The sequence below is a fragment of the Bos grunniens genome, chromosome 19, assembly GCF_055505025.1.
Source record: "Bos grunniens cultivar Pamir isolate PY7600 chromosome 19, Bosgru_T2T1.0, whole genome shotgun sequence".
In the NCBI taxonomy this organism is placed as follows: Eukaryota; Metazoa; Chordata; class Mammalia; order Artiodactyla; family Bovidae; genus Bos; species Bos grunniens.
In genome coordinates, this window is record NC_141183.1 from 45,777,066 (window position 1) to 45,790,675 (window position 13,610).

Below are 13,610 nucleotides of genomic sequence, written 5' to 3' on the forward strand. Positions count from 1 at the left end.
GCTTTTTAAAGTGGCCACACCATTGTACATTCTCACCAGCAGTGTATGAGGAGAGTTCCAGTTTCTCCACATCCTCACCAACACTTGTTGATATTGTCTGTGTTTTTAACTTTAGCCATCTTAGTGCGTGTGGAGTAGTATCTCATATTGGTTTTGATTTATATTTCCTTAATGACTAAATTAATGATGTTGAGCCTGGGGAAGAAGGGGTGTTTGCAGAACGTTAGTATATCCTAATCTCTTTGCTTTCCCCACCAACCCTAGTGCCTCATATTTCTTATGCAGTTTCAGGATTATTGGATAGGAATAGAGTGCGATCAAGTGCCTGTCTGAACTGGATAAGTAATTTCAGCGTTTTCTGGGTGGGGATTCCCACTTTATTTGAATCTTAGGAGTAAGCTCATCACATTGTTGGCTGTAATGTCTTTTGTATGCAGAAAGCTTTCAAAGAGATCTGTGTTTCTCTTTTGGAAGACAACACCTTAGCAGAAAATGTAAATCTTGTGAATAGATAACCTCGTTTTGAGTTCAGGCAGGTTTCTTTATCCTGAGTGTTCTTATAAGGGTGAGAGAGGGAAATAGTCTGGTATTAAAGTATTAAGATTATAGCTAACAAGAGGTATCTGTATTTTCTTTCTCTAGGTTCTCAGTTGCTTCGGGAGTTGAAAAAGATGGATGACAAAGCCCTTTTGGTGGAAGTACAGCTTTTAGAAAGCAAAACCTACCATGCCCTGAGCAACCTGCCAAAAGCCCGAGCTGCCTTAACCTCTGCTCGAACCACAGCAAATGCCATTTACTGCCCCCCTAAATTGCAGGCCACCTTGGATATGCAGTCAGGTAACACCCTTAGAAACTCATGTGATGTTTTCTTAAAGCTCATCTTACCTCACAGGTGGAAGGAATGGGGAGTTGGGGCTGAAGAATAAAATTGGCTGTTTTGGCTCAGGCTTCCTCAGGGAAACCAGTTGGAAGGTTACCCCTCTAACTAGCTGCCCGCCTCCTCTTCACTTGCTATGAACTGCCTAAATAATACTAAGAACCTGCTTATCTGTGGTTGAACAGGCAACCTGATTGTTGGCACCAGCATCCTAGAGAGGTCTCACTTAGGTTTTAAAAAGCTCTTCCTTCTCTTCCATCTTTGTCAGTTACTCAGGATGGTAGCACTCCTTTCCAGGACTGGACTAACCCAAGTCTTTTGACAGTTGGAGACCTTTGTAGAGCATGCTAGGCTTTTCTAAAGGACCTCATATCAAGGCTGAGGAAAGGACCCCACCCCCAACCCCCACCCCTACAGGAGAGTGTAGTGAATTGCCTTCTTAAGTGTGGGAACTGGGCTGGGAGGCCATGGAGTGGCAGGAGGATACTTGCAGTCAGCAGCTTTTATTAGTTATGATTTATTACCATTGTTGGAGGGTGTTGGGATTGGAGGCAGAGGACTAGTTTAAGCCCTGATGTTACCTCTTTGCAATCTTTGTTTCCATATAAAACTGTAAGAGGGAGATAACAGCTGCCATGCTTGCCTCTCAGGTATTATAAATGTCATTTGCCATGTTTTGTCATTCAGGTGACCAGCAGAAGCTCTAGAAAATGGCTTTTCTAGGTTGAAATTTTAGTTTTGCGAATTTCTAGCTGTGTGATTGGGCAAGTTACTTAATTTATCTTTAGTTCATCTGAAAAATGGTGATGATAATTGTACCTCCTTACAGGATGGTGGTGAGGAGTAAATGAGCTGATGAATGTAAGCTCTTCTCACAGGACCTTGTTTTGACCAAAATTGGCACTTTCTTTAAGCCACTGCTCTTCATCATGTTCTTTTTTCATGGTCAGGAGATGACCTTGCATCATATTTCTCAGAGCAGATGAGGCCATTTTTATGTGTGCTTCCTTTATTTCTCTTTCCTCCCTAGAATTTGTATCACTGTTTTTACCTGTTATCAAGTGTGATCCTTCTACCTGCCTTTATAAAAGTTTTCAGTTTTCCAAGTCCAGTTTTTTGTCTCCACTTGGATCTTCCTCTCAGTCTTTGAACTACCCCAGCTGAAAAATCACAGTCCTCTGTCCTTTTAAAATTGCTGTGTTCTCCTTTTCTGTCAAGCTTATTGGAAAAGCTGGAAGAGTATCGTTACTTTGGTGTCTTTTGATTCGTTTCAAGACAGTTACTCCCCTGTAATCTCTGACTTTCTTGGAGGTTGGACACTGTTGAGCAGTCCAGCCTTCTTTGACAGCAGTGTCTTCTCGGGTCTCCTCCTTGAGTCATTGTCCTCAGGCACTCTTCCCCCTGTTGTCTCTCAAGTGTGGCTGTGTTCCTCAGTGTTGTTTTCTTAGTTCTTTTCTCTTCCTGGTCTCCCTTTTTCCTGTCTCATCTCATACTCTCCCGTGGCTTTAGTTACTACGTAACACACAGATGGTCTCCTCATCTAGATTTCTGGTAGCTTCTCTGTCCTGAATTCCATACCTAAATGTTCTGTAGATCTGAATCTCAGCACATCAAAAACCAAAATTATTATTTAACTCTTCCCCTCAAACTATTCTATTCTACATTTCCTATTTTCATTAGTGGTATAATTACTGACTCAGGTGTTCAGGCTGTTCTCTTTGGAGTGATTTGGATTCCCTTCCTCTTCTTCACCCTTCATATGCAGTCAGTCACCAGATGAGGTTGAGTCTCTCTCCACACCTGCCTGTTCTTTTCCGTCTCTGCAGTCACTGCTCTCATGAATGCCAATGGACCACTGGCATGGTCTTTTCACTGCCCTAAACGTCCCTGTCACTTCCCAATCCGTCTTGCTTACTGGTCTCATTTTTTTGGAAACACAAATCTGATCGTGTAAATCCAGTGACTCTGCATTATGCTCTTTAACTGTGCATTCTAAAGGAAGGCACTCTTTTCACGCTTATCTATGGTTTCAGTCCTAGTCACCAAATGACTTCCTGTGTTCCTGCTCTTGTATATTCTCTGCTTGGAATTCCCCTTTCCGTCTTGTCCCCTTGACAAAGTCCTGTGCATCCTTCTAGATCCAGCTTGCATGTTTCCTTTATAAACCCTCATGAGTGCCTTCTTCACTTTGGACTTCCTTGTGAATTGTATATTCTTTGGTGTGTATTACGATACTAATCTCCTTCTGTCTGTTTTGATGACTGCTGTGAGACTGTGAGCTGCTTCAGCACCTTATTCATATTTTTATTTCCTTTATAATAGCTATATCAGTGCTTGGCATATGGTGGGCCCTTGTTAATATTGGTGTTGAATGAGTAACAGGCTAGTGTTTTTTTGTTTTTGTTTTTTTTTTAATGTCCTACGCCAGTTGCGATGGTTATAGTCCTCATGTGGTCTACGTTTGCTAATGTGTTTGAGAATGCAGTATACCAGTTCTTGGGCCTTATTTTACTTTTTTTTTTTAAATACCAGTCTTATTTTTCGTCTGGTCTATTCTAGCTTTAGACGGGGAGGAAAGGAAAAATGGGCATTTGTCTCATTGAATTTGGCAGTGTTAATAATAGTTTGTTGGATATTTTTGAGGAAGTCTCCTTGGCTACAGAGGAGGGTGGGTTTTCTTCAGGCCTCTGTGTGCTTAGTTGCTCAGTCGTATCTGTTTGCAACCCCATGGACTGTTTCTAGCCAGGCTCCTCTGTCCATGGGGATTCTCCAGGCAAGAATACTGGAGAGGGTTGCCATGCCCTCCTCCACGGGATCTTCCCAATCAAGGGATCGAACCTTGGTCTCCCTCATTGCAAGCAGATTCTTTACTGTCTGAGCCACCAGGGAAGTCCCCAGGCCTCTGTAGTTAAGTATAAGGGTCTGATTCCTGTGGCTGCTGAACGGGAGGCTTTCTGGGTAAAGTAAAAGCCCTGGGTATGGCACATACCACTCAGTAGTGGTTATCAAGTAGAAGTTCCCAACTGGTGTGCCAGGCACACAGGCATATGACAGGTAGGTCTGAAACATGGATCCCCTGGGGTCATGTATGAGCATTTTCATCCTTTTACTCCAGAATACTGAGTACTTTCTTCTGTACCTTGCTGTGAAAAAATTGGGAAGTCCTGAGGTGGACACATGGATGGGGCTGAGGCAGGGTTAGAACTGATATAGAGAATCTTAGGCTTAGATGCCTTTCAAGCTAGAAAGTACTATTTTTCATGTCATCCCAAGTGATAGCATAGGTTGGTAATAATTGCAGATTCAATCAAAGTTAGGCTTATTGGGAGCAACTCGGCTTCTAAACAGCAGAGAATTGGTTAGATAAAGTATGTAGGATATTACCCTAAAGAAATACTGCTTAAGTGTGTACAGTTAAGTTCATGAATTTGGCATTATGTGAAATTCATGTATTGACTGCATCACAGCAAAAGTATATCTATAAAATTGTAAATGACCAGTATCTGGAATGAGACTATATAAGAGGTTGGGTTTTTTTTTTTCCCATCTCATGAAAGCTGCTTAAAAATGTCAAGCTTAGAAAAGTTATCAGAAAGAAATGGTTGATGTTATTAAAGCCAGTAATTTGGGCAGAGCAGGGAGAGATGTTTGGGTCGCCTTTCTGACTTGTGAAGATAGTGTCATGGAGAGTGAGCACGGCCTTGTCTAGTGGTTCCAAATGATAGTGGGACTGCTGTGGTGACGAGACGCATGAGGACCATATGTGGCTTTTAGGATCCCCTTTAGTTGGGTCTCTAACTCGTTTGGGATTAATATTGGTAGATGATTGAATTGGGAGTTCAAAGACCTGGGCTCTAATCTCAGCTTTGCCACTAGATGGCAGTGACTTTGGGCAGGTCTTTTATTCTTCCCTGACCACATCATTAAGTAGATGAGGTTGGGATAGATTTTTGAGGCCCTTCCCAGCTGTGATATTTTATGGTTTTGTTACTTCATATGGTTCTTACCCTTTTCTTTTCAATGTCCAGGTATCATCCATGCAGCAGAGGAGAAGGATTGGAAAACTGCATACTCATATTTCTATGAGGCTTTTGAGGGTTACGATTCCATCGATAGCCCCAAGGCCATCACATCTCTGAAGTACATGTTGCTGTGCAAAATCATGCTCAACACGTAGGTGCACGTTAACTTGGGGGTATGAGCTCTCAGGTCCTTGGTCTAAGATTTTCTGCCATGTCAGGATAGCTTGGGCAGGGAGATTGGCCAGTTACAGAAGCAGTGGCTGCCACCTTGTGGGGTGCCTAAGGTGGAGTGGGAGGATCAAAGCTAATCTAGAGCACTCTTCCTTCCTAGTCTTTTAGAACTGAGGAGACAGATTTGAGAAATATCCTTCCCAGCCCCTCGGAATGTTCTCCTCAGCGTGCAGTTCTGTCCAGAGAGTTGCTGAGCACTGGGCAGAGGGCCAGGAAATGGCGTATAGACCAGCACCAGCCACTAGGCCTCCCGGAATGGGGGTTAGAGGAGAGGTTAGGGAAAGGCTTGAAAAAGGGTGACAGCGGCAAGTGTGGGGCTCGATGTCTCCATGTTTTATAAAGAATTCCACAGAATTTTTCCATGTTTCTTTTTTGGGAATACATGAGGTACTGACTGGGATTCTTTTTTGGATCTTGGGATTAAACAGAGCTTGTGTTTTTATAAGATCTGTTATACTGGGATTTGATCTATAAAGTCATTTTGCATAGCCTTTTTTTTTTTTTTTTGGCCACGCTGTACAGCTTGTGGGATATTTCCCCAACCAGGGGTTGAACCTGGGGCCACAGCAATGAAATTAGGACTCCAAGTCCTAATTATTGGACTGCCAGAGAAGTCCCACTGTGGCTTTCTTCTTTAAGTTCAGTTTTTCTGCTTTTCAGCAGTGAGCCCAGAGTGGAGAAAGCCTGGCTCCTGTGGTGTGAGGAGCATATGGATTTACGGGTGGGGGCTGATTACTTCTGTGGGTGGAGTCTTTTCACAGAAGAAGAAATTTGCCTAAACATAGAAACATAGCATCCTAGAGCAGTTGACCAAGTCTGTCTTTTTTTTCTAGCCCAGAAGATGTCCAGGCTTTGGTGAGCGGGAAGCTTGCACTTCGGTATGCAGGGAGGCAGGTAGGGGATGCCTTGACTGCAATTTTGATCTCTGCTCACTCTGAGGCAGTGTGTGGTCAGTCACGGTGTTCACTGATATCGTGCTCTTCAGGTCGCCATTCTGCTTTTCGTTCTGCCCTCCCTCGCTTATGTTTATCAAGCTCCTTTAGTGTAATTCCTGTACTGTTAGTTCTGGGCCCGAAAAGTCAGTGTTTGGTGCTCTTGTGGGTATCAGGTGGTTTGAGGAACTTAACTCAGAATTGAACTGTAGCATTTATAGTGGGTTAGGTTGCATTTGGCTTCAACCAGAAAGTATATCTCCTATGAGCTTGGCTTGAAAATTTAATGTATGGAATAATATTCTTTAAGACAGTGGAGCCGGGTAAGGTCTGGTGCACATGTCCTTCAGAGAGGTTGGATTACCTGGTGCAGAAACTAGGATTGATGGCTCACTTGAGGGCTTCTCAAGTCCATACCTTCCCACTCATTTCCTGAGTTTGGGTGTGGTCACGAAGAGACCTTCGGTGGTTGGTAGCCCTGTGTGAGATGCCTTTTATGCCTGAGCAGGTAAGAGTGCTCTGTGTAAAGGTGATGTCTCAGATGTGTGCATCATCACTTCTTTGTATGTTGCTTGATTATCACTAGGAAGTAGGAGTAATCTTTCTAGGTTTTGAGTGCAGTTGTGTCTACAGAAACATTGGCCATCTCACTGTATCTTTGACGGAATGTCCACTGCAGACGATAGCTTCCATCTATACAAATGGCCCTAATTGACTTTTCATCAGAAGAAGTTTCATATCAGCCCCTCGTTTGGACCAAAAGGATATTGGTTATTACTGTAATGAAAGACTCACTGTCATATCTAGAATTAGAGTTAATGAGGTGGGCCAAGAGAGGTGAAGTGTCCAGAGCACAAGGGCAAGTAGCTAGTACTGGTGAAGTCAGACTTTGAGCTTGGGTTATCTAGCTCTGAGTTTCAGGCTGTTCGCATCGTTTTTCAGTCTGTAGGACAGATGCTGGAACAGACTCTACTAGTGACGAGTTTTGCATCATTTTTAAAGTCTGCTGTAGAAGACACTACCATCCTTGTTTAAGTACAGAGGCTGGTACCAGAGGAGCTCCTTCTTGTTCTTTGTACCTTGATGACAGCTTTCAAGCAGGAGTCAGGCCCACCTCTCAGATGATGAATGTTGCAGATTTCTTGCTGAGTACAGACTTACTAGCTTGGTCAGGTGTCTTGTATAACCAGATTAGAGGTTGCCCCTCAACCGTTAATTATACCTTCATCACTCTGGGGTTTTAACATTCAGTGTAATATGTAGAGTTTTGATGCCTCAATTCCAATGCAAGTAAATCTTCGCTTATGTCCTGCACCAAACCCAGCAGAGTGAGTTTTGATAAAGCACGAGGTGTGATCAAGTCTCAGGGCAGGAAGGCATCCGGGGGTGTAGGTAAGGGTAGGGAGTCTTGGAGGAGGGGAAAGAATTCACACCTCTCTGGCCATTTTCCCTTTTAGCTTCTCATCTTTGGAGAATGCTTTATCAAAGCCTTTCTTTGGGAAACCTTTGTACTCCTAGTATCTTCACATCACTTCTGCTTTTGGAGGGAAACTGGCACACAGTGGTACTCCATTCCTCTGGCTTTTCTTCCCAGGCCTCTGAAGAAGAAGAGTCATGGGGCAGGTTCTTCCTGATAGCCAGGAGTTGTGTGGATGAATCACGTTTCTTATGACTTGTGGAGATGTGAGTGTGCGGAATAGATCACTGTCACTCTTCTTCTCTTTATTCTTAGACAGAAGCATTAAAATGTGTGGCTCAGGCGAGCAAGAACAGATCACTGGCAGATTTTGAAAAGGTAAGCATGGTATTGGGTTGCTAGGGAACCAGGTGGAGGGGAGGGCCATTTAAGTACTTAAAATGTTTTTTCATCTTTAAATGCTTACAGTTTCACAAGAAGTTGTAAAGATAGTACAGGGTGACCCCATGTCCCATTCACCCAGTTTTCCCCCATGGTTACATCGTAAGTATAGTACAGGGTCAAAACCAAGAAGTAGAGACTTCCTTGGTGGTCCAGTGGCCAAGACTCCCAACGCAGGGGTCCAGGGGCCCGGGCTCCATCCCTGGTCAGGGGACTAGATCTGTGCCATTACAAAGACCCAGTGCAGCTAAAATAAACAAGTAAACATTAAGGAACCCAAAATTAAGAACTCTTTTCCCCACCCCCAAGAAGTAGTTAAGCTTTTGTACAGTGAAACTTGAGTTGTGAAATCTCATTTATATACAGTACATTTCAGTTTCATAAAGTTTTGTCATCTGTCTTGCACTTCATTTTTCACAACAAACCTATTACCTACATTTTATGCTTGGGGAAGCTGGGATTTAAAGAGAATGCCTGAGTCGCACAGCTAACTTGCATCAGGGTCTGACACAGGCACCATATGACATGGTCTTAGATGTTCCTTCAGCTCCAGAAATGCCAGGTTTGCGTCTCCTCTGTGGACATCAGTGGTGATGTGTGCATCTGGGCTGAAAGACTCTTCCTTAGGATGAAATTCTAGGCTTACTTAGCCTCCTGTGCCTTTCACTCAATGTTTGCGAAGGTTTAGAAAGGGAGAAAAACCTGTCTAAGCAGCAGGGTGAGACTTATACTTTTCTGAGTCTGCTTCCTGTTAATCTGAGTATAAACACCAACTTAATAAAAACAAACCTAGATCCAGGAAGAAAAATAGAAACTAGACATTGTGGCTCTCTGACTGTCCCCAAGGTTCATCATCTTCCTTGAGATTTCTTGTCAGTTTCATTTCCTTACTTGGCTTGATTTGCTTGCTTCCCTTAACACGTTAAAGCACAGCTAAAATGAGGCGGGATACTGAAGAATATTATTAAAGATAAATAGATCACATACATGAATAAAGAGTTTAGATTATTTTATCCCCAAATTTGGATGGAACATTTCTAGCAGGGGGGATTAAAAAAAAAGACCATGATCAGATATTTGGGAAACACTAGGGCTAACAAAATTAAAAAGGGACTTTGCTTTCTGGTACCTGCAGCTATGTTGTGCTGATATTCCTTATAAAACCCTAAGAGCTAGCTGTGGAATTCAGCATTTCCCATTATTTAGCATCAGAATTGCCCTGCTCCCACTGCCTTGGAGGCTGTGCTTGTTCTGTGAAACACACATTGAGAACTGCTTGTGCAGTGAATTCAGCTTGTAAGCTGAACTGCTCGTGGGGCTTGCATGGTTTGAGTGGTCAGTGTGAGGCTTTCAGACAGAAGCAAGGTGCCTAGGGTAGGCTTCATCTTTCATTTCTTTGTGTTCCTTGTCTTCTGCCTTCATGGCAGCTCCTTCATTTCTGCAAACCCTCCAGGCCTCTTGGGTCGAGCGTGTAATTACGGGGCCAGCACACTCTGTAGGGAGCTGCAAGTAGCCCGTGGCTTTCAGCTCTCCTCTGTGCCCTTCTCTGCTCTCTTGGCAGGCCCTGACAGACTACCGGGCGGAGCTCCGGGACGACCCCATCATCAGCACACACTTGGCCAAGCTGTATGATAACTTACTGGAACAGAACCTGATCCGAGTCATCGAGCCCTTTTCCCGAGTACAGGTAAGAACCTCCTGGGGACTCCAGCTCTTCTCTGGTGGGAGGGGGTTTCTGGCTCGGCTTCCTCACTGTCTCCCCCTCCCTTCCCACACCCATCCAGATGGGAACTCGCTACCAAGGGTGTGCCTGGGATTAGGCAGGAGACCCCCTAAGAGCTTGGGATTTTTATGACAGGGAACAAGAGTTGAGGAGAGGGGGGTGTCAGGTGGAGGCTGGTGAGGTCGCCCCTGCCTGTTTTCGGTGCAGCCTCCTCTCCGCTTTTGCAGTCACCGTGCGTGTGGTAAATGCTGTCTCCTCTGGGCATGTGGGACAGGAGTGTGGTCATTGTAATGATGCAGGGAAGGCAGATGGACCAGGCATGGCTAAAGAGGATCTGGCCATGACATGCAGCCGGGATCCAAGATACGGCACTACCCTCATCCCAGTATTAGAGGCGAAAGTAAAACTTTCTGTGTTGGTGTCTTTTTACCTTTCCTTTTAGATCGAACACATATCTAGCCTCATCAAACTCTCCAAGGTAAGGAGTCCTGAGCTTGTCTGGAGGGTGGGGATGGGGAAGGGCGCAGGTGGAGGGGCTGCTGTTGACACCTACCAGGCCTTATTGCAAAGCTCCCCAACCTACTGCTCAGTGGGGACTGGGGGCCGTGGGCTCAGAGTGGAGCCACAGTGTTGCTGTTTCAAGCCATTTGCCCTGGGACCCTTTTATACAAGACTTTTGTGTCACTTAGCTGTCAGTAGATAGCTGATCCCCTTAATCATGTGCTTTGATTTTAGGCCGACGTGGAAAGGAAATTATCACAGATGATTCTTGACAAGAAATTTCATGGTGAGTAGCAGCCATACAGGCGAGGGTGCTGGTGGAGGTGATGAAGTGGTGAGGAGGCATCATGCTCTTGTTGATGTTGGATGACGACGCTCTGTTGTTCCCCTTGGTGACGCCCTGGGATCCTTGCCCACCTCATCCCTGTGATGAGAGCGTATAATAAACACGCACAAAGGGAACAGGAAGGTGACTATTGCCCCTCCTTTCTGGAGAAAGTGAGGCAGCTAGGGAGCGGGCTGCATCTTCAGTGCTTATGTGTCTAATCCTTGCTTTTACCTGGGTTCGCTTGTGTTTCCTGCAGGGATCTTGGACCAGGGGGAGGGTGTCTTGATTATTTTCGATGAACCCCCAGTAGATAAAACGTATGAAGCTGCTCTGGAAACAATTCAGAACATGAGTAAAGTAGTGGATTCCCTCTACAACAAAGCCAAGAAGCTGACATAGGTGAGTGCTGGCGCCGGGCCGGCCCGGGCAGCTCTTGTCTTCTGCCTGCTGAGACTGAACGCCTCCCGGTGGCCTCGCGGGCGGCTTCCCCGATTGACACTGCTCTGTCTTCTCTTGCAGAGTTGGATCTGTAGCGGTCCTTTGGAGAGTGTGTGTGGCGGGAGAGTGAAACCTTTGGGGAAAATGCTAGGAGATTCTTTTTTCTTTCTGTTCTACTTTTCGCTCGGAAAGTTTTTAAATCCTCATTTGGTGCATCTGTATTCCAGCCGATAGGTGTGCCAGTTTTCATGTAATCTTTACTGGCCCGACTTGGGAGTGGGGAAATTGCTTAAAAAAAAAGAAAAAGAAAAAAAAAAAGTTATTCTAAATAAAAGGAAAAAGGCTTACACTACCTAAAGCTGTGCTCTCTGCCTCCCGGGAGAGGGCCGCCAAGCCAGGCGCTCCACCAGCCACCGGGGCTCCTAACCCACCCGCTGGGCGTCACCTTGCCTCCTCTTCCGAATTGGGTGTTTGCCTGACCATCAAAGCAACGACTTTTTATTCTGTTTGTACCGAACCAAAACAAACAACTGTGTATAGACTGCTCTTTTCTTTTTTATTTGAAAATGAGGCGTTTCGGTGTTCTGTCCCCTGCCATACGGCCTGTCCGCCTGCCCTTCCCCAACAGTGGCCCCAGCAGACTGGCCGAAGGTCCCGCCGCCGCCACTGCAGCAGCAGCAGCAGCAGCGCCTGCACAGCTCCGCTCAACCCTGGAAGGAATGGGACGTGGCCGGGAGCTCGTGCCCACCGTGGCCACACGGGGAGCAGTGTGGGCCCTCAGGGGCCTGCTGTGCATGTGGCTCTTTTTAACACAGTAAACTAGATTAGACGTCAGTGTTTTAATTGCCCCCCTTCTCTGCTCTTTTCTGTCTCTCCCTCCTTCCCGCCCCCACCCTCCCCAGCCAGACGACCACCCCATGTCTCCCTCCCTTCCTCCTCTGCCCCCAGGGGAGTCCGGCTGTCTGAAACCCTTCAGCTTCTCTCCCTGTCCCACCGCTCCTCTCCTGCTGTCAGATGGATTTATTCCTTTTTTAAACAGTGAACGTTGGAAATGAGACTGTGGGGTGTGGGTTTTTTTTTTCCTCCTCTTAATTTTCGTTGTTGGGTTTTTGAGCAACCTCATGTCCCCCTCCCAGGGAGCGTCTTTATTTACCTCTTAGAAATGGGACGGATGGGAGGTAGAGCACTGTTTTCCGCATGCTTTGTCTTACGATGAGATTATATAGCAAGGCTTTAATGCCATTTGGGCAGGTAAGCTTCTGCGCCTCTGTTGTGCTCAGCTGTATTCTCTTCTTCCTCTCATTTCCTCTCTCCCCTCTTTTTTCCTCTCCCCTTCCTGCCTCCTTCCTTCTTGCTGCCTTCCTTTTATCTTTCTTTCCCTTTCTCAGATTATCCTTCCAGGTTTTCGTAATAAATTTATATTTTGTAAAAGGATTTTGTTGTACCAGGTTTTGCATCCTCACTGAATCTGACTGGCTTTTATTTTCCTCTCCAGAATCAGGTTTTTGTTCTCACCATCTTTCCCCATCATGTCCAGTCACTGTTTTGGTTTTGGCACCATCAATATCAAATGTACAAACGGTTCTTGCTAACCAACACCAGGTATATCTGATGTTCAGATGAGTTCCAATAAAAACAATTTTTTTTTTTCAAAAAGTGTCCTTTCTTGAGTGCTGGAGGGCTTCTGATCAAGTCCAGACAGGTCAGTGTAGCCCTCGAGACTGGACAGAGCTCTGCTGTCTCAAATTCGCTCCATGGGAGACCTTTAGAGCCAGGGTCATGTGGAGGCCTTTGGGTGAGAAGGTTGGTCTGTGAGGTCTGAAATGGGCACAAGGGCTCAGTTATCTTTGTTTTTCCAAGGTCTCGTGGTCCAGTGAGGACATGGGGTTTGGGTTGTAATATCCTCTGAACCTGTTTCCTCACCTGCACAGCAAGGATGGTGCTTCCTCTGTGGGTAATTGCGGTGGGAGGGTTACATGCAGTTAGCAGAAGGGCAGATGCCTGGAGAATCCTGGCATTCAGTTGTGGTTTAGTTTTAGTTTTTTTGGATCTTGTTCAAAAGCATTGGTTTTCATCCTGCTCCTCAGACTCCTGTGGGACTCTGGGGCCACGGGGAGGAAGGGGTGAGCTCTAGCTGCCAACTCCAGTCCGAGCCACTCTCTGTCATGTTTCAACGTGGTGTCTCTGTGTATAGTTCTACTTGAGGAGGAGTTGTGCTTCAATAAAGGGCTTTAAAAATATCCCAAAGGATCCAGGACCAGAGCAGGCTTGGCAGTCCCAGGAGCTCAGAGCCTGCCCTCCCCTCCCTCAGCGTGTCTGCTGACTCCTCTAGACCTGTGCTGCCCAGTGTGTGGCTGCAGGCCCCGTGCGGCCTTTCAGCCCTTGAAGTGTGGCTTGTTCAAACTGGGGTGTCTTGCAAAAGTAAACAAACCAGAATACTTTGAAGAAGGTGAAAAAAGAATGAAAAACTCATTGCTCAACTTCCTTTTTACATATGTTGAAATATTTTGTGCACTTACTAGGTTACATAAAATATACTATTAAAATTCACCTGTTTCTTTCACTTTTTAAGTGTGGCCGCTAGAAAATACTGAGTTAACTCTGTGGCTTGTGTTTGTGGCTCACATTACTATTACTGTTTTTCAGACAGCGCTGCTCTAGACTTCGCAGGACTGCTTCCTTTCCCAGACCTCGATAAGC

General features: G+C 45.5%; 1 protein-coding gene across 2 annotated transcripts in view; it reads left to right on the forward strand.

Annotated features, from left to right (window-relative positions):
• Positions 1-12,566, forward strand: part of PSMD11 (proteasome 26S subunit, non-ATPase 11) — a 28,941-nt gene extending 16,375 nt beyond the window's left edge. The window contains exons 6-14 of one of the 2 annotated variants that reach the window (XM_086360263.1): positions 643-837; positions 4,906-5,050; positions 5,964-6,024; positions 7,795-7,857; positions 9,482-9,607; positions 10,086-10,121; positions 10,379-10,430; positions 10,729-10,871; positions 10,992-12,566. In XM_086360263.1, coding sequence (XP_086216389.1) covers positions 643-837; positions 4,906-5,050; positions 5,964-6,024; positions 7,795-7,857; positions 9,482-9,607; positions 10,086-10,121; positions 10,379-10,430; positions 10,729-10,871 — 821 coding nt within the window. In that variant the 3' untranslated portion in view covers positions 10,992-12,566. The remainder of the gene's footprint in view (positions 1-642; positions 838-4,905; positions 5,051-5,963; positions 6,025-7,794; positions 7,858-9,481; positions 9,608-10,085; positions 10,122-10,378; positions 10,431-10,728; positions 10,872-10,991) is intronic. The other variant, XM_086360264.1, reaches the window with a different exon arrangement.
• Positions 12,567-13,610: the final 1,044 nt, after the last annotated feature.